The sequence below is a fragment of the Microcaecilia unicolor genome, chromosome 10, assembly GCF_901765095.1.
Source record: "Microcaecilia unicolor chromosome 10, aMicUni1.1, whole genome shotgun sequence".
Taxonomy (NCBI): Eukaryota; Metazoa; Chordata; class Amphibia; order Gymnophiona; family Siphonopidae; genus Microcaecilia; species Microcaecilia unicolor.
This window is the reverse complement of record NC_044040.1, coordinates 129,023,630-129,051,165: the sequence shown is the minus strand read 5'-3', so window position 1 is coordinate 129,051,165 and position 27,536 is coordinate 129,023,630. Positions and strand designations below refer to the sequence as shown.

The 27,536-nt window shown below is 50.4% G+C and overlaps 1 protein-coding gene across 3 annotated transcripts in view; it reads left to right on the top strand.

Moving 5' to 3' along the window:
* UBXN7 (UBX domain protein 7) overlaps positions 1 to 27,536 on the top strand; it is a 588,902-nt gene that overhangs the window by 284,579 nt on the left and 276,787 nt on the right. For all 3 annotated transcript variants that reach the window (XR_003943538.1, XM_030215927.1, XM_030215926.1), the window contains one exon: positions 7,141 to 7,231. Coding sequence is in view for 2 of the 3 variants with exons in the window: in XM_030215927.1 (XP_030071787.1) it covers positions 7,141 to 7,231 (91 nt within the window). In the remaining variant the exon portion in view is untranslated. The remainder of the gene's footprint in view (positions 1 to 7,140; positions 7,232 to 27,536) is intronic.

Here is a 27,536-nt window from a genome sequence, read left to right as displayed (position 1 = left end):
ATGAATCTTCAGTGAGAGAAGAAAGGTCGCGTAAAACAACTGTTTTTGGGGCCAGGTTCTCAAAAGGAAATTGAGATGATAATTTGAATGTAATAAATACATGGTCCGTCCATAGTAAAAGAGTGGGCACTGATGCACTGAGGTCTGAAGGGTTTAGGGAACTTACTACCACATCTAGGGTGTGGCCAGCATGGTGTGTGGGATGTTGCATGTGTTGCTGTAGGGAGAGGTCTTCTAGAAGTTCTGTGAAGTCTGCAATGAATGGGGCTTGAAGGTGGTCATTATAAATGGTAAGGTCACCTAGGACAATGGCGCAAAGAGAGGCTGTTCAACACTGAGAGAGAAACATAAGTACATAAGTATTGCCATACTGGGACAGACCAAAGGTCCATCAAGCCCAGCATCCTATTTCCAACAGTAGCCAATCCAGGTCACAAATACCTGGCAAGATCCCAAAAAAGTACAAAACATTTTATACTGCTTATCCCAGAAATAGTGGATTTTCCCCAAGTCCAATTTAATAATGATCTATGGACTTTTCCTTTAGGAAGCCGTCCAAACCTTTTTTTAAACTCTGCTAAACTAACTGCCTTTAGCACATTCTCCGGCAATGAATTCCAGAGTTGAATTACATGTTGAGTGAAGAAAAATGTTCTCTGATTCGTTTTACATTTACTACTTTGTAGCTTCATCACCAGTTGGTGAATTTGAAAGTAAACTGATGTGGGTGGGGTTCTGGTTCAGAAGAAAAAAATCAATAGAAGAGGGAGAGAGATTCATTCTAAATTGTAGGAACTTCAAAGGCAGAAATAATAGGAGGAGGAGTGGTTGTAAGGGCAATTTGGAAGAGTAGAGCACTTCAAAACCCCTTCCTCTTTTGTGGATTTTGTTAAAATGGAGAGAGAAATAACCAGGCAGAGCTGGTTGAATTGAGTGTCTGATGTTTGAATTGGTCTTCCACGTTTCTGTAAAACAGATGATGTCCAGAGAATACTGTTGGATTAGGTCTCTAAGGAGAAATTCCTTGTTGCAAAAAGAGTGGGTATTTAAGAGAGCAATCTTAAGTCTGGATATTGGTGCGAGAGTATCAGCGAGTGGTATTCAGTGAGGTCTCTTTCAATACTCTTAACTTTGTCTGGGGAAGGGTCAGTGTCCCCAGTGGACTGGGATTGAAGAGCTGTAGGTCATCTTGATCATTTGATTTGATTGGATTGCTGCATGTAAAAGTGTGCACTAAACAGTAGAAATTAAGATAACCACATAATGAAAAAGCAAGAGATGAGTCTCGTAGGGTGTGCACGAAGGAACGCATAAAGGAGCATGTCCTGCTGCTTGTGCACACTCCTTTGCCATGTGCTGTAGTCCAGGCTTGAATTTAGTGTCTGCTGATATGACGTCACTTCCAGTTCCCCAGAGTGATGCTCCAATGGCGGCCTGTCTGCCTCTTTCTGTGAGCTGCAGTCTGGGGTTGAATTAGTGTTTGCCAGTATGACATCACTTCCTGTTCCCCAGAGGAAGGAACAAGGCTCCGATGGTGGTCTGTCCACCTCTTTCTATGATCTCTTGTATTTTATGAAGGCTAACCTCTTTTCTTCATCTGTCCAGCTACTATTTTTGAGACCCAAAACGACCTTCTTTTCATCTTAATTTTATTTACTTTCCTTACAGAATGGTTTGTTATAAAATAGCTCCTTTCAGTTATGTCCACTGCTTTTTGTATGTGTTATCTTGTGGCAGGATAGTGGGTAGTACAAGGAACACTTTTGTAGTCTGATGTTCTCATCTAGCTCCTTGAGGTATTTCTCCATCTTGACAGTTAGTGTTTTTGAAGTCTAGAACCTTCCTGTTTGAATGAATCCTCTCCATACCTCTCTCAATATTACCGTAGTTACGCCACTCCTCAAAAAACCTTCATTGGACCCAACCTATCCTTCCAACTGTTGCCCCATCTCTCTCCTCCCTTTCCTATCCAAGATACTTGAACATGCTGTTCACCATTGTTGTCTAGTCTTTCTTTCATCTCAAGCTATTCTTGATCCACTTCAATCTGGCTTTCGCCTTCTTCAGTCAACTGAAACAGTGCTTGCTAAAGTCTCCAGTGACCTGTTCCTGGCCAGATCCAAAGGGTTCTATTCTATCCTCATCCTTCTCGATCTGTCTGCTCCTTTTGACACTGCTGATCACCACCTACTCCTTGATACGCTGTCCTCACTTGGATTTCAGGGCTCTGTTCTTTCCTGGTTTTCTTCTTATCTCTCCCATCAAACTTTTAGTGTATACTCTGGTGGATCCTCTTCCACTTCTATCCCACTATCAGTTGGTGTTCCTCAGGATTCTGTCTTGGGATCTGTTCTTTTTTCCATCTGTACTTGGTACTGTGGTCTCATCCCTTGGTTTTCTGTATCACCCTTAAGCTGATTATTCCCAGATCTACCTCTCCACACCAGAATTTTTTGCAGGAATCCAGACCCAAATATCAACCTGCCTGTCTGACATTGCTGCCTGGATGTCTCACCGCCATCTGAAACTAAACATGACCAAACTGAGCTTCTTATCTCTTCCACCTAAACCCACCTCTCCTCTTCCCCCATTCTCTGTCTCTGTGGATAACACTCTCATCCTCCCTGTCTCATCAGCTCTTAACCATGGGGGGTTATCTTTGACTCCTCTCTCTCTTTCTCGTCACATATCCAACAGACTGCTAAAACCTGTTGTTTCTTTCTTTATAATATTACTAACATTTGTCCTTCCTTTCAGAGCTCAATATCAAAACCCTTATCCACACTCTTATCACCTCTCGCTTAGACTATTTGAACTTGCTTCTCACAGGTCTCCTACTAAGCCATCTCTCTCCCCTTCAATCTGTTCAGAATTCTGCTGCACAACTTATATTCCACCAGTGTCGCTATGCTCATATTAGCCCTCTCAAGTAACTCCATTGGCTCCTTATCAGTTTCCGCATACAGTTCAAACTTCTCTTATTGATTTACAAGTGCATTCACTCTGCAGCTCCTCAGTACCCCTTCACTCTTATCCAGTGCATTTTTTCTAGCGAAAAAGGTGCCGGTACTCAAATGCCAGGCCACCCTTCAGGAATGGGGTGATCACTGAGAGACCCACCCCACAATAGCTAAGACCCCTGCAACCAGTCACAGAATCTATGACAAGGCAGAATTGCTATGTAGAGCCTGAGATCTTTCATTAAAACTTGGAGGCCATGGGTCAATTTTGGCAGGCAATGGAAAAGGTGCTGGTACTCAGTACCCCCAAGTACCCCCTCAAAAAAAGCCCTGCTCTTATCTCTCCCTACACTCCTCCCCAGAAGCTCCATTCATTGGGTGAATCTCTCATATCTGTACCCTTCTCCACTGCCAACTCCAGACTCTGTTCCTTTTATCTTGCTGCACCATATGCCTGGAATAGACTTCCTGAGCTAGTATGTCAAACTCCATCTTTGGCCATCTTCAAATCTAAGCTAAAAGCCCACGTTTTTGAGACTGGTTTTAACTCCTAACCCCTATTCACTTGTACAGTACCCATGTCTGTTTTATCATTTCCACCTTAGTAATTCTCTTATCTCTTATTTGTCCTGTTTCTCTGTCCTGATTAGATAGTCCCTGCTCAAAAGAGCTTACAATCTCATGTTCAAGTGTACAGTGCTGCTTATGTCTAGTAGTGCTGTAGAAATTATGATTAGTAGTAGATCGTTAACATATAATGCCCAGGCTGTGCTCCCTCCCTGCTTCTCCCCAGTAGTGTCGCTGCCCCTCCGTCTCCTCAGCTGCCCAGGATCTCGCTTTCCTACCACTCAAAAGGGAAATTGCTGTTCCCATTGCCTAATCCACAACTCATGGAACATCACAGGTGTCAGTGCCCTGAGTATATATATTTTTAAAAGTTAATCTGATTATTATAGCACTGTGGTGTTGGGAAGCAAATGAAAATGAGAAAGAGTCTCCAAAAAAATTCCTTAGAGTAACCCGATGAAAGAAGTGCTGTACCACTTTATAGCAGCATTATTGTCTGCATGAATAGTGGAAGATATCTGAGGGTACTGTATAAGAAAAAAGAAAAAAACATATATGTACGAGTTTATATTGGTGTGAGCTGTGACACTAAGTATTTTATAGAACTTTGGTGGTTTTAGTCCTGGTTTATATGTAATTCATTGGATGTTACCAGAGACATTGATATTGTTAATTCGTTTTCCGTTGCTGAACATGTCATAGGCACTAACTTCACATAAAGATAAACAATGCTAAAGACAGCACCTGAACACATTGAAAACATTTGCTCAGCACTGTTGGTTCTCATAACCCACAGAGCTAGCCTCCACGTCAGAGATCATAGGTGAGCAGGTTCACCTACCAAGACTTCTGCATTCTTGATGAATGCACAGCTAAGATACCCTTCCTTTCAGTACCGAGGCTGTGCTTCACCCACAGTGAGCTTTGGCTCTTGGGTCTCAGGTTCTGTCAATAGCCTAAAACAGTGAGTCTCCTTATGAAGTTGTCAGCTTCTCTTCCCTGAGCCTCTATGCCCTGACACCTGCACCACCTGGTGCGTAGACCTCCTATCACAAAAGCCAAGACTATCACCACATTAGGCATTGTATGATCTCATAAGCCAGGAACATTCAGGGCTCTATGGTAAAATCCTTCCTTCTGGAGGCTAGGACTGTACTTCCCAATCCTTTTGTGACCCCCATGATTGCAGCTAAAATAAAAGTGTGATTCCCCCCCCCCCCCCCCCCCCACAAGTGCAAAATAATGATGCACCTATAGAGAGCCCACTGGGGTCATGCCCCCATTTGGGGTCCATACTCTGTTTTGGAAGCTCTGGGCTAGGATATCTCTGGTCAAGCTAGAGGTTTCAAGACCCTAGCAGTAAGCAAGTACACCACCAATCAGCCTTCTTAGACAATCTGCCACATCAAAATAACAAAATCCGACTATGTTATTTAATATTCATGGTGGGGAACATCCTTCACATCCCTGACATCTGCCAATCGTCCGTGACCCATGCTATGATAAGAATTACCCACAAATTATGTATATCTATAAATTAATCAAAAGAAACTTTTTTTGCTGTGTCTCTAGCTAGATTTATGTCCTGGCCCTAGAGCTTAGAAAATTGTACAACTAGTGCACAAGTATGAATACAATCCTATAAAGCTATCCTTCCAACTGGAAGGGTCTACATTAGGCCATTATTAACAAGACAAAACCTTTGCCTGTCCCCTTAGGAAGTATATATTTTACTTATTGGGCTCTTCTTAATACACAAGGACAAACAAGCTAATACCACACCCTCACTGTCAACTGCCTTTGGCTCCTGAGGCAGTGAGTGCTCTACAGTTTAATGGATGTTGAAGGAGCTGTCATCCAGAAGAATACATGCTACATCCCAACAACAGCCCTGCAAGCTCCTAAGAGAGGGATCAGTGCTGTTGTGAGAAGAAGGGAGGGAGTGCAGCTAGGGCACCGGAGAGAATGGAGCTTAAGCTAGGAGACGAAGAGAATTAAGCCTGAATGTCCTGGTGCCTATAAGGTGTGGGGCCTTAAAGGCAGCACCTAAATGTCATGTACTGAGATTTAATGTGAAAAAAATGCATTTGGGATGCAAAAGCCCAAAGGGAACAATACAGTATAGGCAGTGAAGGACTTTTGTACATGAATGAAAGGCAAGATCTGGGAATAATTATATGATCTTAAGTTAGCCTAACAGGTGGAAAAGGCAATGACAAATCCAAAAGGATGCTTGTATGTATCGGGAGAGGAAAAGCCAGCAGGACAAAAGAGATGGTAATGCTTCTGTATAAGTTTGTTGTGAGAATTCATTTCCACCTTTTGGAGATTGCATCTTCAAAAGGATGTAAATAGGATGGAGTCAGTCTAGAGGACAGCTGCTGAAATGGCCAGTGGTCATCAAAGCATATGGGACAGACTTAAAGACCTAAACATGCATACTTTGGATGGGATTTTTTTTTTTTAACCTCCATTTCAAAGGGAAAGATGACCTAATTAAACTCTTCGAAATCCCACTACTTCTGAGGGATACATGATGTTTAGGCATTGCCTTTTCCACCTGTTAGGCTACCTTAAGATTATACAGCAATGATCATTCCCAGATCCTGCCTTTCCTTCATGCACAGAAGCATTGTACTGTTCCTTTGGGCTTTTGCATCCCAAACACTTTATTTTGCATTTTTTTTAATGTTAAATCTTTTTGGTTTGTTTTTGTTTTTTGTTTTTTTGGGGTGGGGGGGGGGTGGGAGTGTCATTTAAAAGTGTTTTAATAAAGCTTTTATAATTCACTTTACAGCTTTTTAATACACGATAACGAACTTAGCAGGTGTTAAATCAGTAGAATGTACACTAAAATTTTAATGCATGGTAATGAATCAAATGCATACTAATGAATATAGACACATACATACATATATAGAGTGGAAGGATATGTATGGTGACACCTAGTGACTGAACGATGTGGTTTGCTACTGGTTCCTGCATGTACTGCCTCCTACTGGTGGGGAAAAAAGGAAGTATATGTTGGCTTAGGGCAGTGGCACTGTAAAATGCATCTGTTGACAAGTGACATCTAATGGTTTGATAAACTATCACACTTGATTTCATTTTACTGTTCTTTCTAAACCAACATAATGTTTGGGAGCTGCTCCATTCAAACCACCCCTCCCCTTTTCCCCTTCCCCCAAGTCAGAGACGGAGAAAACAAAGATAGAAACAGACACACACACACACACACAGAAGAGTTATAGTTCTGTGAGCCATGCTCTAATACTTTCCTAGTTATTTGCCTATATATCGGCTCCTAAGAAATGACAGGAGGGGCTGGATTGTGGAACAGGAATAGCTTCTGTTTTCTGTTATGTTGCCTCTAGCCTCACTCTAGCTGTTTCAATGCAGGCTGCTTGGAAGGAGAGAGAGCTGTGCAGGAAGCAAAGGGCTGTTTTCTGCAGAGTGAAATTCAGGGTTTTGAACCCTATATTCCTATGCTACGGTTATTATAAATGTGTTTGTTATAAATAGCAGCTGCTGATAAGAGAATTGGATCTCTAAAATACATTAGCATGTTGATAATTGTTTGTTGTGCTGGTTTGAATATGGTCATCTTTTGCAGGTGTATCACGACAGTGAAGAGGGACAGAGGTATATTCAGTTTTACAAACTTGGTGACTTCCCTTACATCTCCATTCTGGACCCAAGAACAGGTAAGAGACAGAGAATGTGTCTGTACCTTTGCCTTTAACAGATCATCAAGTGGTGAAAATGGTTGGCCCAAAAGGATGGCAAGTTCTCACATCTGAGTGAAGTTATTTGATGGAGCCCACATGAGAAAAATGTTGTTCCTGCTCACAGGTTTTCTAGAAGTTTTGCAGCACTTCTCACATTGTGCAGGGTGTCCTCAGTTTGTTTTCCATGGAGCCTACCTGATATGTATTCCCACCTTGGTAACAAAACTTTTTAAACTTTTTTTCTAAAATACAATTTTTTTGTCATTTTTGAGCACCTGGACCTTTTTTGTTCCCACTTAGTTTTACATTAGTCTAGAGCAGGGGTTTTCAATCTAGTTGTCAGGACACATCTAGCCAGTTGGGTGGTTTTTCAGGCTTTGTGTAAGAAAATATTGAATTCAGCAGGGGAATTGAGGAAACAAAAAGGTGTCCTGTTCCATGTATACTGTATCTTCCCAAACGTAAAGGCCAATTTATACTGATCATGGGGATGGACAGGCACTGTCCAAAACCCTGATGCCAAGTCTAGGCTTGTGAAATACTTAGCCCCTTTGATGGTAGCAAGATTCTGGTCTAGAGGAGCCGTAGGCCAGCTGGACAAAGGTACTCGCTTATTCAGCTGACGGTAATCCAGGGCAATTCTCCAACTGTTATTCTTTTTCAAGATAGGCCACAGAGGGGAGTTGTACGTGCTGTTGCATTGCCTAATGATGCCCCTGGCCTCCAAGGTGTTTAGAACCTCTTGTACGGTGGTTCTGTAGGCACCCTGGTGACGTGCAGGTCTGTAAGCCCACAATCATACAAGTCTACAGCAAAAAGTTCCTTGTATTTGTACAGCAGCTCAGTCAACTGCACCTTCTCTAAGTAAGTAGTACAAGCATCATCCTGTTCCACCTGATCTTTCACCATAGCATCAAACTCTGAGAAAGGCTGGTTGGATGGAATTTCTCCTGCAGACACAACAACTTCATCTGACTGAGGATTGGTGATCAACAGGTGAAAAGAAATACCAGTCACCTCCAAACATGGCAGAACACCGGTAGACAACCCCAGGTCCCTGAAGTAAGAATGTGGGTTGAAGAACACCACCTTGTCCAATAGACGCTGTCCCTGCGCAAGATGGAGCTTGATGGAAAAATCCTTCACTCTTGCTGGAATGGTCACATCTTCATCACAGACTATCTCACAGACCTGGGTTATGGTCTGTCCAGACTTCAGGCTAACAGGCGTAGATTCAGATTCCAATCAAGAATTCTTCCCCAACACTGGTAGTATTGATGGCAGGGTGTTTGACAATCATCTCCCCGAGCTGCAAGGAGAGCCAAACCTGTCCTACAGTACCAATGCTCTGATTGCCATAAGCCACCAGCAACAAGTCGCATGGGGTGATGCACATTCTTACTTCAGGGACCTAGGGTTGTCTACTGGTGTTCTGCCTTGTTTGGAGGTGACTGGTATTTCTTTTCAACTGTTGGTAACCAATCCTCAGTCAGATGAAGTTGTTGTGTCTGCAGGAGACTCTTGGATTTCTGGTGGGAGAGTCTTTTCCTGATGTTGAGGTAAGTTTGCCTATTATTGGCAGGCTGCCTTCCTCTTGGAACACCTGCTTGGGGGGGGGGGAGGGAGGGAGACAACTGAATGTCTGTTTACCTCTCCCAGAGGCCTCATCTCTCTAGAGTTTGTTTGGCCATATGATGCAACATGTTCACAAGTACAGTTGGAAGATGACTGATTTTAGCCAGGAGGATGTCTCTACTCCAGAGGTCTAGTGGTGAATTTGGTTGAAACTTCATCTCTGCAGGAGGAAATTGAAGAGCAAGTGGAAATTCCATCCAACCAGCCTTTCTCAGAGTTTGATGCTGTGGTGAAAGATCAGGTGGAACAGGCTGATGCTTGTACTACTGACACAGAGAAGGTGCAGTTGACTGAGTTGCTGTACAAATACAAGGAACATTTTGCTGTAGACTCGTATGATTGTGGGCTTACAGACCTGCCCGTCACCAGGGTGCCTACAGAACCAAATAGTAAGCCTGTTTTTGTGCGCCAGTATAAGATCCCATTGGCTTCCTATGAATCCGTACAAGAGATTCTAAACACCTTGAAGGCCAGGGGCATCATTAGGCAATGCAACACCATGTACAACTCCCCTCTGTGGCCTATCTTGAAAAAGAACAACAGTTGGAGAATTGCCCTGGATTGCCCTCATCCCCATCCCTCATTCTTGGTGACTTAAACATACACACTGATAACCCATCCGACTCATACGCTTCTCAGTTCCTCACTCTAAACTCCTCCTTCAACCTCCAACTGAGCTCCACCACCCCTTCTCACCAATCTGGCCACTGTCTTGACCTCGTCCTCTCTTCTACCTGCTCACCCTCCAATTTCTGTGCCTCAGCTCTTCCTCTCTCTGACCATCACCTGATCACCTTCACACTTCATCACCTTCCCCCTCAGTCCCGCCCAACACTAACCACTACTTCTAGGAATCTCCAGGCTGTCGACCCTCCCACCTTATCCTCTAGTATCTCTGATCTCCTCCCTTCCATCATGTCCTCCGAGTCTGTCGACAAGGCTGTCTCCACTTACAATGCCACTCTCTCCTCTGCTCTGGACGCCCTTGCACCGTCCATCTCTCGTCCCACAAGGCGTACTAATCCCCAGCCCTGGCTGACCCCTTGCACCCGATACCTTCGCTCCTGTGCCCGATCGGCTGAACACCTCTGGAGGAAATCTTGCACCCATACTGATTTCATTCATTACAAATTCATGCTATCCTCCTTCCAGTCCTCCCTATTCCTCGCCAAACAGGACTATTACACCCAATTGACTATAACTCCCTCAGTTCTAACCCTCGTTGTCTCTTCGCCACCCTTAACTCCCTCCTCAAAGTGCCCTCCGCTCCCCCCCCCCCCCACTCTCTCCTCAATCACTGGCTGACTACTTTCACGACAAGGTGCAGAAAATCAACCTCGAATTCACCACCAAACCATCTTCTCCTCCTCTTCACCCTATAACCCACTCCCTCAACCAACCAACCCAGGCCTCCTTCTCCTCTTTTCCTGATATCACCGAAGAGGAAACCGCCTATCTTCTCTCCTCCTCGAAATGCACCACCTGTTCCTCTGACCCCATCCTCACCAACTTACTTAACACCATCACTCCCCCATCTGTCATATCCTCAACCTCTCTCTCTCCACTGCAACTGTCCCTGACACCTTCAAGCATGCTGTAGTCACACCACTCCTCAAAAAAACCATCACTTGATCATACCTGTCCCTCCAACTACCGGCCCATTTCCCTCCTACCCTTCCTCTCCAAGATACTTGAGCGCGCCGTTCACAGCCGTTGCCTTGATTTTCTCTCCTCTCATGCCATCCTCGATCCGCTTTAATCCGGCTTTCGCCCCCTACACTCGACAGAAACGGCACTATCTAAAGTCTGCAATGACCTGTTCCTCGCCAAATCCAAAGGTCACTATTCCATCCTCATCCTCCTCGACCTATCCACCGCTTTTGACACTGTCAATCACATCTTACTTCTCGCCACACTGTCCTCATTTGGGTTCCAGGGCTCTGTACTCTCCTGGTTCTCCTCTTATCTCTCCCACCGTACCTTCAGAGTACATTCTCATGGTTCTTCCTCCACCCCCATCCCACTCTCTGTTGGAGTTCCTCAGGCTCTCTGTTGGAGTTCCTCAGGGATCTGTCCTTGGACCCCTTCTTTTTTCAATCTACACCTCCTCCCTGGGCTCCCTAATCTCCTCTCATGGTTTCCAATATCATCTTTATGCTGATGACACCCAGCTTTATCTCTCCACACCAGACATCATTGCAGAAACTCAGACCAAAGTATCGGCCTGCTTATCCGACATTGCGGCCTGGATGTCCAACTGCCACTTGAAACTGAACATGGCCAAGACCGAGCTTATTGTCTTCCCTCCTAAACCCACTTCTCCTCTCCCTCCACTCTATCTCAGTTGATAACACCCTCATCGGCCCCGTCTCATCTGCCCGCAACCTCGGAGTCATCTTCGACTCCTCCCTCTCCTTCTCTGCTCATATCCAGCAGATAGCCAAGACCTGTCACTTCTTCCTCTATAACATCAGCAAAATTCACCCTTTCCTCTCTGAGCACACCACCCGAACTCTCATCCACGCTCTCTTTACCTCTCACCTTGACTACTGCAACCTACTCCTCACTGGCCTCCCACTTTGCCATCTATCCCCCCTTCAGTCCGTTCAGAACTATGCTGCACGTCTTATCTTCCGCCTGGACTGATACACTCATATCACCCCTCTCCTCAAGTCACTTCACTGTCTTCCGATCAGGTACCACATACAGTTTAAGCTTCTCCTATTAACCTACAAATGCACTCGATCTGCAGCCCCTCCTTACCTCTCTACCCTCATCTCCCCTTACGTTCCTACCCGTAACCTCCGCTCTCAAGACAAATCCCTCCTTTCAGTACCCTTCTCCACCACCGCCAACTCCAGGCTCCGCCCTTTCTGCCTCGCCTCACCCCATGCCTGGAATAAACTCCCTGACCCCATACGCCAAGCCCCCTCCCTGCCCATCTTCAAAGCCTTGCTCAAAGCCCACCTCTTCAATGTCGCCTTCAGCACCTAACCACCATACCTCTATTCAGGAAATCTAGACTGCCCCAACTTGACATTTCGCCCATTAGATTGTAAGCTTCTTTGAGCAGTGACTGTCCTTTTTTGTTAAACTGTACAGCGCTGCATAACCCTAGTAGCGCTCTAGAAATGTTAAGTAGTAGTAGTTACCGTCAGCCGAATAAGCGAGTACCTTTGTCCAGGTGGCCTATGGCTCCTCTAGACCAGAATCTTGCTACCATCAAAGGGGCTAAGTATTTCACAACTAGACTTGGCATCAGGGTTTTGGACAGTGCCTGTCCATCCCCATGATCAGTATAAATTGGCCTTTACGTTTGGGAAGATACAGTATACGTGGAACAGGACACCTTTTGGTTTCCAATTCCCCTGCTGAATTCAACATTTTCCTACACAAAGCCCTTCTCAGCTTCTCAGGGTGATAGAAGGTGGTGGTTGGAACACAGAATGTCCTTGGCTTTACTAAACCTGCCAGTGATTTTCCACAAGCTGAAAAGCTGGATCTTGCTGACACAGAAAAGTTTCTGGTCAGAGGTCATAGACTCCATCTTGCTGTATTATGATGAATTAGGCTTGTATGAACCAAGACCAGCTCAGGTGAGATCACATGGAAATACCCCTATATATTCCCACCTTGGAAACAAAACTTTAAAAACTTTTTTTCTGAAATAACCATTTTTTTGTCATTTTTGTGCACCTGGACGTTTTTTATTCCCACTTAGTTTTACATTCCATAGCGTCCCCAGATCAATCCAGAGACTTGTGGGTTATGCCCCTCCTCTAGCAGGTTAGATAGAGAGAACTCAGATGTTTGCTACAATAGAGCATGTGCAGCCAGCCTCACTTCAGTATTCTCTCTATCTAGCAGGTAGAAGGGAGCATAAAGTGCAGCTCTGTGGCCTGAGGCTCCTATCCCGTTCCCTCGGGTGTGTTGAGCTTTCTCTGGGGTTGAGGTGCTGGAGCACATTCTGGGATACACCTGGTGGTGCCAGGTCCCTACCCTTCTCCCCCTGTCAGCCTACTTAAATTCTGTTGAGGATTTTGGCTGTATTCCTCTCCTGTCTCTTAAAAAAAAAAAGAACCAGACAGAACGATTCTCCAGTCCATCCTCATTTTGGCTTGCTTGGCTCTTGGAACAATTCTCCGTTCAGCTTAATTGGAACATGAGCAGGGCTGGGACTGCGGAGAAGGTAAGGCTTTTGGGGCTATGTCCGTTCCGTTGGAGTCCGTTAAGCACAGCTAGCGCTGCGGGGCACGGTGGCACGTTGCTTCCCTGCGAGTTTTGTTCCGCGACGGTAGTGAGTCATAGTGCGGATCAGGGGATTGTGTGTTGGGCGCCACGGCGCCAAAAGGGATCGTTTCTCGCTTGGCGGGAAAGTCTGTGACTGGAACGGTTGATCTGCCGGCGCCATTTTCTCGCTAGCGCTGCGGTCTCAGGATGCGGCAGCAGGATCTGCTGGGGCTCCCTCCGACAGAGAAGCCTCGATTTCTCTCCCGGAAAAGGCTATTATGGGGGCATTTCCCCCAGAGTTTGTACTCTTTTGCTCAAAGCGTTTTTATTGCGCGTTGAGGGAGAGGGGCAGGAGGTGACCATTTTCGAGGCTTTCCTGCCTCGGGGTCTGAGTTCAAACAGAAGCCACCTAAGACGGCCCGGTTGGGTTTAAGGGGCCGGTAGAGTGGAGGAGTAGCATAATGTTTAGTGCAGCAGGCTTTGAACCTGGCTGTCTGGGTTCGTTTCCCTCTACTGCTCCTTCTGTCCGTGAGCAAGTCACTTAGCCCTGCATAATAACCCCGGGACGACATATGGATTTGGAGGGTGTACCAGGGTCAGGGGAATCCTTTTCAGGGCACCTTGAAGAGAGGGAGGTGCCCGCAGGTGAGGGAGTTGACCTCACCGCGACCAGGCTCTTTAAAGAGAAGAACTGATTCCGTTCTTTATCCTCTGCGGTTAGCTCTTCCATTTGGTCGGGCACTAGGATGCCGGCGGAAGCCTGTTAGGTTCATGAGGCTATTCTGTTCTTGGGTATATGTGCGCGCTTGATTATTAGCATTTCTCCGAGGACAAGCAGGCTGCTTGTTCTCACTGATGGGTGACGTCCTCGGCAGCCCCTCCAATCGGAATCTTCCTAGCAAAGTCCTTTGCTAGCTCTCGCGCGCCCGCGCGCACCGCGCATGCGCGGCCGTCTTCCCGCCCGAAACCGGCTCGAGCCGGCCAGTCTTCTTTCGTCCGCACTCGGTACGGCTGTGTTTTTTGCCGTGGTGAGCCCCGGAGAGTCGACCTCGCGCGTCCGTTATTTAATCGACGTGTTTTTTCTTCGGAAAAGTTTCTTTTCGTTCGGAAAGTGCTCCGGAAACCCTCTTGGGTTTCGTTTGCCTCTTCCCGTATTTCCAGTTTTTGCCCCGGTAAGTTTTCTTTCGTTGTCGGGGTAGGCCTCTTTTCGGCCTCGGTCGAGATTTTTCTCCCTTAAAGTTTTGGTGCTCCAAATTCGTCATTTCGGATTTTGACTTCGCCGGCGTGATTTTTCCGCCCATGACATCGAAGCCTTCCAGCGGCTTCAAGAAGTGCACCCAGTGCGCCCGGGTAATCTCGCTCACTGATAGGCACTCTTCGTGTCTTCAGTGTCTGGGGGCCGAGCACCGTCCCCAGAACTGTAGTCTGTGTTCCCTCTTACAAAGGCGGACTCAAGTAGCGAGATTGGCCCAGTGGAACGTTTTGTTCTCGGGCTCTTCGTCGGCATCGGCACCGGGGTCATCGTGTGCATCGACGTCATCAGCGTCCAGACCTTCTTCCTTGGCTGCCAGTGCATCGAGTGCATCGAGGCATCGGCCCTCTGCATCGGCGCCGAGACATCGGATAGCTGCATCGACGTCGGTGGTACCGGGACCTCGTCTCCTGATGTCGTCGGACGGTGGTGCATCGTGTGGAGTGCAGGTGAGGGCTGTCCATTCCCCTGCTGGTGGCGGTGAGCCCTCGGGTGGGTCTCCTCCTACCCTGAGGGCTCCTGCGGTACAGTCCCCCCCGAGACCGACCTCCTTCGGCCTCGGCCCCGAGGAAGCGACGGCTGGATTCTACGTCCTCCTCGTCGGTGCCGGGGAGCTCCGGTGACATGCTTCGGAAGAAGTCGAAGAAGCATCGACACCGGTCCCCTCCCCGCGTCGGCACCGAGAGCTCTGGGTCGCCGAGGGAGTCGGCACCCAGCAGGCATCGGCACCGAGAGGACCGCTCACCCTCTGTTCAGGAGGTGTCGATGCGCTCCACTCTGGACAGCCCGGAACAGCCTCCACGCCCGGAACAGGTTCTGACGTCGACGCCTGCATCGACCTCCATGCCTTTCTCTGCAGCCGCTCTGAACGAGAGCCTCCGGGCCGTTCTCCCAGAGATTCTGGGAGAGCTGTTGCGCCCTACCCCTCCGGTACCGGCGGTGCTTGCGCCTCCGGTACCGTCGAGCGTGGCGCCGGCTGGCCCATCGCCCGGGGTGAGGTCCCCGACGTCGGTACCGCGTGCGGTGCCGACTGCGGCCACCTCCCAGGAGGGCTCCCCGACTACGTCGGCGGAGGGAGCTTCGCCGAAGCGGGCGAGGGAGTCTACCTCTCGACGCCCCCATCGTGGACGTGGCTCCATGGAGTCGAGCTGGGCACGGTTGCAGACGCAGGTCCGTGAACTTGTGTCTGACACCGAGGGTGAGGCCTCGTGGGAGGAAGAAGAAGACCCCAGATATTTCTCTGACGAGGAGTCTGAGGGTCTACCTTCTGATCCCACTCCCTCTCCTGAAAGACAGCTTTCTCCTCCCGAGCGTCTGTCTTTTGCTTCCTTTGTCCGGGAGATGTCTACGGCCATCCCCTTCCCGGTGGTTGTGGAGGACGAGCCCAGGGCTGAAATGTTTGAGCTCCTGGACTATCCTTCTCCACCTAAGGAAGCGTCCACTGTTCCCCTGCACCATGTCCTCAAAAAGACATTGCTGGCGAACTGGACCAAGCCTTTAACTAATCCCCACATCCCCAAGAAGATCGAGTCCCAGTACCGGATCCATGGGGACCCAGAGCTGATGCGCACTCAGTTGCCTCACGACTCTGGAGTTGTGGATCTGGCCCTAAAGAAGGCTAAGAGTTCTAGGGAGCATGCTTCGGCGCCCCCGGGCAAAGACTCTAGAACCTTAGACTCCTTTGGGAGGAAGGCCTACCATTCCTCTATGCTCGTGGCCAAAATTCAGTCTTACCAGCTCTACACGAGCATACACATGCGGAATAATGTGCGACAGTTGGCGGGCTTGGTTGATGCTCTTCCCCCTGAGCAAGCCAAGCCTTTTCAGGAGGTGGTCAGGCAGCTGAAGGCGTGCAGAAAATTCCTGGCCAGAGGAGTTTATGACACTTTTGATGTTGCGTCCAGGGCCGCTGCTCAAGGTGTGGTGATGTGCAGGCTCTCATGGCTGCGTGCCGCCGACCTGGAGAATAGAATCCAGCAGCGGATTGCGGACTCGCCTTGCCGTGCGGACAACATTTTTGGAGAAAAAGTCGAGCAGGTGGTAGAGTCTCTCCACCAGCGGGACACCGCATTCGACAAGTTCTCCCGCCGGCAGCCTTCAGCTTCTACCTCTACAGGTAGACGATTTTTTGGGGGAAGGAAGACTGTTCCCTATACTTCTGGTAAGCGTAGGTACAATCCTCCTTCCCGACAGCCTGCGGCCCAGGCTAAGCCCCAGCGCGCTCGCTCTCGTCAGCAGCGTGCGCCTCAGCAAGGCCCCGCGGCTCCCCAGCAAAAGCAAGGGGCGAGCTTTTGACTGGCTCCAGCAGAGCATAGCCGACATCCAAGTGTCAGTGTCGGGCGACCTGCCAGTCGGGGGGAGGTTGAAAGCTTTTCACCAAAGGTGGCCTCTCATAACCTCCGATCAGTGGGTTCTGCAAATAGTCCGGCTCGGATACACCCTCAATTTGGCCTCCAAACCTCCAAATTGTCCACCGGGAGCTCAGTCTTACAGCTTCCAGCACAAGCAGGTACTTGCAGAGGAACTCTCCGCCCTTCTCAGCGCCAATGCGGTCGAGCCCGTGCCATCCGGGCAAGAAGGGCTGGGATTCTATTCCAGGTACTTCCTTGTGGAAAAGAAAACAGGGGGGATGCGTCCCATCCTAGACCTAAGGGCCCTGAACAAATATCTCGTAAAAGAAAAGTTCAGGATGCTTTCCCTGGGCACCCTTCTCCCCATGATTCAGCAAAACGATTGGCTATGCTCTCTGGACTTAAAGGATGCCTACACACACATCCCGATACTGCCAGCTCACAGACAGTATCTGCGATTTCAGTTGGGCACACGCCACTTCCAGTACTGTGTGCTACCCTTTGGGCTCGCCTCTGCGCCCAGGGTGTTCACAAAGTGCCTAGCTGTAGTAGCAGCGGCACTTCGCAGGCTGGGAGTGCATGTGTTCCCATATCTCGACGATTGGCTGGTGAAGAACACATCCGAGGCAGGAGCCCTGCAGTCCATGCAGATGACTATTCGCCTCCTGGAGCTACTGGGGTTTGTGATAAATTACCCAAAGTCCCATCTTCTCCCAGTACAGAAACTCGAATTCATAGGAGCTCTGCTGGATTCTCGGGCGGCTCGCGCCTATCTCCCAGAGACGAGGGCCAACAACTTGTTGTCCCTCGTCTCGCGGGTGCGAGCGTCCCAGCAGATCACAGCTCGGCAGATGTTGAGATTGCTGTGCCACATGGCCTCCACAGTCCATGTGACTCCCATGGCCCGCCTTCACATGAGATCTGCTCAATGGACCCTAGCCTCCCAGTGGTTTCAGGCTGCTGGGGGTCTAGAAGACGTGATCCACCTGTCCACGAGTTTTCTCGAATCCCTGTATTGGTGGACAATCTGGTCCAATTTGACTCTGGGACGTCCTTTCCAAATTCCTCAGCCACAAAAAGTGCTGACAACGGATGCGTCTCTCCTGGGATGGGGAGCTCATGTCGATGGGCTTCACACCCAAGGAAGCTGGTCCCTCCAGGAACGCGGTCTACAGATCAATCTCCTGGAGTTGCGAGCGATCTGGAACGCTCTGAAGGCTTTCAGAGATCGGCTGTCCCACCAAATTATCCAAATTCAGACAGACAACCAGGTTGCCATGTATTACGTCAACAAGCAGGGGGGCACCGGATCTCGCCCCCTGTGTCAGGAAGCCGTCAGCATGTGGCTCTGGGCTCGCCGTCTCGGCATGGTGCTCCAAGCCACATATCTGGCAGGCGTAAACAACAGTCTGGCCGACAGATTGAGCAGGATTATGCAACCTCACGAGTGGTCGCTCAACTCCAGAGTGGTGCGCCAGATCTTCCAAGCGTGGGGCACCCCCTTGGTGGATCTCTTCGCATCTCGAGTGAACCACAAAGTCCCTCAGTTCTGTTCCAGGCTTCAGGCCCCCGGCAGACTGGCATCGGATGCCTTCCTCCTGGATTGGGGGGAAGGCCTGCTGTATGCTTATCCTCCCATTCCCCTGGTGGGGAAGACTTGTTGAAACTCAAACAAGACCGAGGCACCATGATTCTGATTGCTCCTTTTTGGCCGCGTCAGATCTGGTTCCCTCTTCTTCTGGAGTTATCCTCCGAAGAACCGTGGAGATTGGAGTGTTTTCCGACCCTCATCACGCAGAACGAAGGGGCTCTTCTGCATCCCAGCCTCCGGTCCCTGGCTCTCACGGCCTGGATGTTGAGAGCGTAGACTTTGCCTCTTTGGGTCTGTCAGAGGGTGTCTCCCGCGTCTTGCTTGCTTCCAGGAAAGATTCCACTAAGAGGAGTTACTTCTTTCTGTGGAGGAGGTTTGCCGGCTGGTGTGACAGCAAGGCCCTAGCTCCTCGCTCTTGTCCTACGCAGACCCTGCTTGAATACCTTCTGCACTTGTCTGAGTCTGGTCTCAAGACCAACTCTGTAAGAGTTCACCTTAGCGCAATCAGTGCATACCATTACCATGTGGAAGGTAAGCCGATCTCGGGACAGCCTTTAGTTGTTCGCTTCATGAGAGGTTTGCTTTTGTCAAAGCCCCCTGTCAAGCCTCCTACAGTGTCATGGGATCTCAATGTCGTTCTCACCCAGCTGATGAAACCTCCCTTTGAGCCACTGAATTCCTGCCATCTGAGGTACTTGACCTGGAAGGTCATTTTCTTGGTGGCAGTTACTTCAGCTCGTAGAGTCAGTGAGCTTCAGGCCCTGGTAGCCCAGGCCCCTTACACCAAATTTCATCATAACAGAGTAGTCCTCCGCACTCACCCTAAGTTCTTGCCAAAGGTCGTGTCGGAGTTCCATCTGAACCAGTCAATTGTCTTGCCAACATTCTTTCCCCGTCCTCATTCCTGCCCTGCTGAACGTCAGCTGCACACATTGGACTGCAAGAGAGCATTGGCCTTCTACCTGGAGCGGACACAGCCCCACAGACAGTCCGCCCAATTGTTTGTTTCTTTTGATCCCAATAGGAGGGGAGTGGCTGTAGGGAAACGCACCATATCCAATTGGCTAGCAGATTGCATTTCCTTCACTTACGCCCAGGCGGGGCTGGCTCTTGAGGGTCATGTCACGGCTCATAATGTTAGAGCCATGGCTGCGTCGGTAGCCCACTTGAAGTCAGCCTCCATTGAAGAAATTTGCAAAGCTGCGACGTGGTCATCTGTCCACACATTCACATCTCATTACTGCCTGCAGCAGGATACCCGACGCGACAGTCGGTTCGGGCAGTCAGTTCTTCAGAACCTGTTTGGGCTTTAGGATCCAACTCCACCCCCCGAGGGCCCTGTTTGTTCTGTTCCAGGCTGCACTCTCAGTTAGTTGGTAAATTTTTTAGGTCAATCTCAGTTATGTCCTCGCCGTTGCGAGGCCCAATTGACCATGGTTGTTGTTTTGAGTGAGCCTGGGGGCTAGGGATACCCCATCAGTGAGAACAAGCAGCCTGCTTGTCCTCGGAGAAAGCGAATGCTACATACCTGTAGAAGGTATTCTCCGAGGACAGCAGGCTGATTGTTCTCACAAACCCGCCCGCCTCCCCTTTGGAGTTGTGTCTTCCCTTGAACTGTATTGTCTTGCTACATACTGGACTGGCCGGCTCGAGCCGGTTTCGGGCGGGAAGACGGCCGCGCATGCGCGGTGCGCGCGGGCGCGCGAGAGCTAGCAAAGGACTTTGCTAGGAAGATTCCGATTGGAGGGGCTGCCGAGGACGTCACCCATCAGTGAGAACAATCAGCCTGCTGTCCTCGGAGAATACCTTCTACAGGTATGTAGCATTCGCTTTGTATGCGCTACCAAACACTTGCAGCGCTGAACACCTGACATTTATTTTATTTATTTATTGCATTTGTATCCTACATTTTCCCACCTATTTGCAGGCTCAATGTGTCATAAAGAGACAGTCCCTGCTCAAGAGCTTACAATCTAGTATAGCTCCATCTTTATTGCCACTCCACATGGCACTGCTGAGGCCCCAGTGCTCCCCTGGGTTCTGATGTGCTTGCAATTCAGGCAGTTTTATATGTAGATCTTTCAGGAATGTGATTGGGAACCTAGTGTGCAGCACTCCAGTTGCTGCATATTGGTTTTCCACAGCTTTGAGTCTTCCTCGGCTTTCCAGGGGTGAGGTAGGTGACCCTTTAGTCCCCTGCAGCTGTGCCGTGACAGTGAGAGCCTTATGCTGCTGCTTGGAAAGTACTGCCTCTGAAAATCTTCTGGTAGAGATGCCTGTGCTTCTCGAGGTGAGTTACAGTAAGACTATTTCTGGACCCTCCTTGAGGAGGTTCAGGGGGTGTGTACATCTTTAATGGAAGGGAGGAAGGAATCAGTATTAGGGATCCTACCCTAGGTTTTCACTCATCCACTCTTCTCCTTTCTCAGACATGGCAGTACAGTGTTTTAGTAGTCAGGCTTAAGGCTGTTGACTACATGTTTCTGTGAGAAATGTTACATTTTGAGGCTAGTGCAGGCCTCTCAGGTTTCTCTCGGTTTCCTTGGTAACCCTGCACCCTCTGGGCTCCCCTGGTGGCATTTGCTCTGTATTGTTTACATCAATCTAGTTTTATTGAGGAGGGCTTGCTGGCCTTTCAGCCTGAAGGTTCAAGGCTGGTTTTTCCGTCCTATTAGATACTGTGGGCTCAGCTAGATTTCCAGTGGGGCATATTTTATTTCATTATCTCTTATGGCTTGCCTTGGCCAAGTAGTTCTTACTTGACTGGACCAGTTTTCTGAACGCTTCAGTTTTAAATTTTGCTCTTCTCTCTCTCTCTCTCTTTCTCTCTCTCTCAGCACACTGATGCTGGCCACACTTTTACATATTAGCCTTAGCTGCCTGGTACTGCAGCGTTCCCGGTACCTCTAGAGTAGCTCTATATGTGAGAAATGATATCACAGCGACCGAAATGACAGGGACCTGGGGAAAGGAAGAAGCGATATGGATCACCTTAAAAAGAGAGGATAGAACCTCTATACACGTGGGTGTTGTCTACAGACCTCCAAAACAATTGGAGGAACTAGATAAAGACCTGATCGCAGATATTCAAAAGTTGGGAAACAAGAGAGAGGTGCTGTTGCTGGGAGATTTCAGTCTGCCGGATGTAGATTGGAAGGTTCCGTCTGCAGAATCGGAAAGAAGTAGAGAGATCGTGGATGCTTTACAAAGCGGTTTGCTCAGACACATGGTGACGGAACCCACGAGGGAGGGAGCGACACTGGATCTGGTGCTCACAAATGGGGATAGCGTGTCAAATATCCGAGTGGGTGCCCACCTGGGCAGCAGTGACCATCAAACGGTTTGGTTTGATATTACAGCTAAAGTGGAGAGCAGCCACTCAAAACTCAAAGTTTCATATCATCATGCTGATCAATCCATAGACTGGTGGGTTGTGTCCATCTACCAGCAGGTGGAGATAGAGAGCAATCCTTTTGCCTCCCTATATGTGGTCATGTGCTGCCGGAAACTCCTCAGTATGTTCTCTATCTCAGCAGGTGGTGGTCACACACAGCAGCAGCTCTGGCTAGGTCTCCAAGCCTAATTTTTAGGTTTTGTTGAGTACCTGGGGTTGAGGGCTGTTCTTGAGCAAGTGCAAACCTGGTGGTGCCAGGTCCCTCCTTTTCTCCCCCCTCCCGCTGGCTCCGTTGAAAAAAAAAAAATAAATAAAAATTTTTGGACGTCCTTAAGGGCGTTTATTTCAACGTTTATTTAAACATTTATTGTAGCTAATCACTGGGACACCAGTTCGTTACTGCTCGGAGTGAGAAGCAGGTAATTTTTACCTTTTTATAGCGGGCAGGGGGTTCCCCGATCGATCTCCACGTGGCCTATGGCGTCGGAGGGCGAGGGTGTGAAAAATCGCTCCCCGGACCGCGTGTGCGCTTCTTGCGGGGATGCGGGGGTCTTAAAGTCTGATTCGCCCTTGTTGGGTGTCAGTTTGGAGGCCGGTCAGTGTCCCGGTTCTTCCTCCGGTGCGGCGGTTTTTCCCGCCATAAACGCCCATTCTCCGAGGACAAGCAGGCTGCTTGTTCTCACGACTGGGTGACTTCCGCGGCAGCCCCCACCAACCGGAAGAAGCTTCGCGGGCGGTCCGCACGCAGGGCACGCCCACCGCGCATGCGCGGCCGTCTTCCCGCCCGTGCGTGACCGTTCCCGCCAGTCTTTTCTTTTCCGCGCTGGAGAGAGTCGTGCGTCGCCGCTCTCTCTTAGTCAGCCCCGGAAAACCGTCGCGTTGTCCGCGAATCTTCGCTTATTTTCTGTTTTTTGTTGTCGCGCGCCTTCAAAACTTTTTTCTTAAAAAAGAAAAAAAAGAAGAGAACGCGCTGAATTTTCCCTCGTTTTCTAGCGGCGGTGTTGCGTTGCGGCCAATTTATTTTTTGAGGTGTGATTTACCGCCACCATCGATGACTTTAACTTCGCCGACGCGATTTTTCCGTCGATGTCCTCGAAGGTCCCGAGTGGATTTAAGAAGTGTGGTCGGTGCGGCCGGCCTATCTCGCAGACCGACACCCACGCTTGGTGCCTCCAGTGCCTCGGGCCGGAGCACGATATCAAGTCGTGTTCTTTGTGTCTTGGTCTCCGGAAACGGACTCAGGTTGCGAGGCAAGTTCTTCGGGACCGTCTTTTTGGAACTTGCGCCGGCCCCTCGACGTCGACCTCGACGGCATCGGTATCGACGGCCGGTTCTTCGGTACCGGTATCGATGTCCGCGAAATCGGCACCGATGGCATCGACCCCAGGAGTACAGGTCCCGTCGGCCCGCCGGTCCTCCGGTGACGGTAGGGGTGAGAGGCCGCGTGGGCAATCGGCCCCGTTCACTCCTTCTGCTCATGGCCCTCGGGACCGAACCCTGTCTGACCCGGCTCCTCGAGATCGAGGGGGATCGACCTCCTCCTCCTCCGTTCCACCTGGCGTCGATGACGGGCACCGCAAAAAACAGAAGAAGCACCGTCATCGGTCCCCATCGGTGCGCCCGGCCCTCGGTGCCGGAGAGGAGTAGACGCCAAAGCGTCCACGTCGAGAGGAAAGGTCCCCCTCGGTAGTGGAGGTACCGACGCGTCAGGGTCCCAGCACTTCGGTGCAGTCTCCTGGACCCGAGCAGCTTCCGGCACCGACGCCTCTACCGGCCCCCCCGTCTTTCCCGACAGCAGGCCTGGACGAGTGCCTCCGAGCCATCCTTCCGGGGATCCTGGAAGGGCTGATGCGCCAGGCTGTGCCGGCGCGGGGGGTGCTTGCGCCCTCGGCGCCGTTGACTGTGGCGCCGGCGAGCTCTAGCCCGGTGCCGAGGCCTTCGACACCGCTGCCGCTTGCGGCGCCGGTCTCGACCGCCACGCAGGTGGAGTCGACGTCGATGGAGGGAGCTTCGTTTCCGCCGGCGCGGGAGTCCACCACTCGACGACACCGAGGCCTCGGTGCCTCGACGTCGAGCCGGGCCCGGTTGAGGACTCAGCTGCATGAGCTTATGTCCGATACTGAGGAAGAGGCCTCGTGGGGGGAAGAGGAGGACCCCAGATATTTCTCCTCAGAGGAGTCTGTGGGCCTTCCCTCTGACCCCACGCCTTCACCAGAGAGGAAGCTCTTGCCTCCTGAGAGCCTCTCCTTTGCCTCCTTTGTCAGGGACATGTCTATTTGCATTCCCTTCCCCGTGGTCTCTGTGGATGAGCCGAGGGCTGAGATGCTCGAGGTCCTCGACTATCCATCACCACCTAGAGAGTCCTCCACGGTGCCGTTGCACAATGTCCTTAAGGAGACACTGCTTCGGAACTGGATGCGACCATTATCTAATCCCACCATCCCCAAGAAAGCAGAGTCCCAGTACAGAATTCAATCGGACCCAGAGTTAATGCGGCCCCAATTGCCTCATGACTCGGCGGTCGTGGATTCTGTTCTCAAGAGGGCACGGAGTTCGAGGGATACCGCCTCGGCGCCCCCGGGGCGGGAGTCTCGCACTCTGGACTCGTTTGGGAGGAAGGCCTACCAATCTTCCATGCTCGTGACCCGCATCCAATCTTACCAGCTCTACACGAGCATCCACATGCGGAACAATGTGAAGCAACTGGCGGACCTGGTTGACAAGCTCCCGTCGGAGCAGTCCAGGCCTTTTCAGGAGGTGGTCAGGCAGCTGAAGGCGTGCAGAAAGTTCCTGTCCAGGGGTATCTATGACACCTGTGACGTGGCATCTCGTGCTGCGGCCCAAGGTATAGTGATGCGCAGGCTCTCATGGCTGCGTGCCTCTGACCTGGACAACCGCACCCAGCAGAGACTGGCCGACGTCCCTTGCCGGGGAGATAATATCTTTGGTGAGAAGGTCGAGCAGCTGGTGGACCAACTGCATCAGCGGGAAACCGCCCTCGACAAGCTCTCCCACCGGGCGCCTTCAGCATCCACCTCAGCAGGTGGACGTTTTTCCCGGGCCCGGCAGGCTGTGCCCTATTCTTTTGCCAAGCGTAGGTACACCCAGCCGGCCCGAAGGCCTCGTCAGGCACAGGGACAGCCCCAGCGCGCTCGTTCTCGTCAACAGCGTGCGCCTAAGCAGCCCCCTGCGCCTCTACAGCAAAAGCCGGGGACGGGCTTTTGACTGGATCCATGGGAACATAGCCGCCCTCAAAGTGTCCGTACCGGACGATCTGCCGGTCGGAGGGAGGTTAAAATTTTTTCACCAAAGGTGGCCTCTCATAACCTCCGACCAGTGGGTTCTCCAAATAGTGCGGTGCGGATACGCCCTGAATTTGGCCTCCCTGCCACCAAATTGTCCTCCGGGAGCTCAATCCTTCAGCTCCCATCACAAGCAGGTACTTGCAGAGGAACTCTCCGCCCTTCTCAGCGCCAATGCGGTCGAGCCCGTACCACCCGGGCAGGAAGGGCAGGGATTCTATTCCAGGTACTTCCTTGTGGAAAAGAAAACAGGGGGGATGCGTCCCATCCTAGACCTGAGAGGCCTGAACAAATTCCTGGTCAAAGAAAAGTTCAGGATGCTTTCCTTGGGCACCCTCCTGCCAATGATTCAGAAAAACGATTGGCTATGTTCCCTGGATTTAAAGGACGCATACACTCACATCCCGATACTGCTAGCTCACAGACAGTATCTCAGATTCCGCCTGGGCGCACGGCACTTTCAGTATTGTGTGCTGCCCTTTGGGCTCGCCTCGGCCCCACGAGTGTTTACAAAGTGCCTCGTGGTGGTAGCGGCGTATCTACGCAAGCTGGGAGTGCACGTGTTCCCATATCTCGACGATTGGCTGGTCAAGAACACCTCGGAGGCAGGAGCCCTTCGGTCTGTGCAGTGTACTATTCAACTCCTGGAGCTGCTGGGGTTTGTGATAAATTACCCAAAGTCCCATCTCCAGCCAACACAGTCTCTGAAATTCATAGGAGCTCTGCTGAATACCCAGACGGCTCGGACCTTCCTTCCCGAAGCGAGGGCCAACAACCTCCTGTCCCTGGCTTCGCAGACCAGAGCGCCTCAGCAGGTCACAGCTCGGCAGATGTTGAGACTTCTGGGTCATATGGCCTCCACAGTCCATGTGACTCCCATGGCTCGTCTTCACATGAGATCTGCTCAATGGACCCTAGCTTCCCAGTGGTTTCAAGCCACCGGGAATCTAGAAGATGTCATCCGCCTCTCCACCTGTTGCCGCACTTCACTGCTCTGGTGGACCATTCGGACCAATTTGACCCTGGGACGTCCATTCCAAATTCCGCAGCCCACGAAAGTGCTGACAACGGATGCATCTCGCCTGGGGTGGGGAGCTCATGTCGATGGGCTTCACACCCAGGGGCTGTGGTCCCTCCAGGAAAAGGATCTTCAGATCAACCTCCTGGAGCTCCGAGCGATCTGGAACGCACTGAAGGCTTTCAGAGATCGGCTGTCCTGCCAAATTATCCAAATTCGGACAGACAATCAGGTTGCAATGTATTACGTCAACAAGCAGGGGGGCACCGGATCTCGCCCCCTGTGTTAGGAAGCCGTCGGGATGTGGCGTTGGGCTTGCCAGTTCGGCATGCTCCTCCAAGCCACGTACCTGGCAGGCGTAAACAACAGTCTGGCCGACAGACTGAGCAGAGTCATGCAACCGCACGAGTGGTCGCTCCATTCCAGAGTGGTACGCAAGATCTTCTGAGAGTGGGGCACCCCCTCGGTGGACTTTTTCGCCTCTCAGACCAACCACAAGCTGCCTCTGTTCTGTTCCAGACTTCAGACACATGGCAGGCTAGCGTCGGATGCCTTTCTCCTTCATTGGGGGACCGGCCTCCTGTATGCTTATCCTCCCATACCTTTGGTGGGGAAGACCTTACTGAAGCTCAAGCAAGACCACGGCACCATGATTCTGATCGCGACCTTTTGGCCCCGTCAGATCTGGTTCCCTCTTCTTCTGTTGTCCTCCGAAGAACCGTGGAGATTGGAGTGTTTTCCGACTCTCATTTCGCAGAACGACGGAGCGTTGCTGCACCCCAACCTTCAGTCCCTGGCTCTAACGGCCTGGATGTTGAGGGCGTAGACTTCACTGCGTTGGGTCTGTCTGAGGGTGTCTCCCGTGTCTTGCTTGCCTCTAGGAAGGATTCCACTAAAAAGAGTTACTTTTTCAAGTGGAGGAGGTTTGTCGTTTGGTGTGAGAGCAAGGCCCTAGAACTTCGTTCTTGCCCTGCACAGAACCTGCTTGAATACCTTCTGCACTTATCAGAGTCTGGCCTCAAGACCAACTCAGTAAGGAATCACCTTAGTGCGATTAGTGCTTACCATTATCGTGTGGAATGTAAAGCCATCTCTGGAGAGCCTTTAGTCGTTCGATTCATGAGAGGCTTGCTTTTGTCAAAGCCCCCTATCAAGCCTCCTGCAGTGTCATGGGATCTCAACGTCGTCCTCACCCAGCTTATGAAACCTCCTTTTGAGCCACTGAATACCTGCCATCTGAAGTACTTGACCTGGAAGGTCATTTTCTTGGTGGCAGTTACTTCAGCTCGTAGGGTCAGTGAGCTTCAAGCCCTGGTGGCTCATGCTCCATATACCAAATTTCATCACAACAGAGTAGCACTCCGCACCCACCCAAAGTTCCTGCCAAAGGTGGTGTCGGAGTTCCATCTTAACCAGTCAATTGTCTTGCCAACATTCTTTCACAGGCCGCATACCCGCCCTGCTGAACGTCAGTTGCACACATTGGACTGCAAGAGAGCATTGGCCTT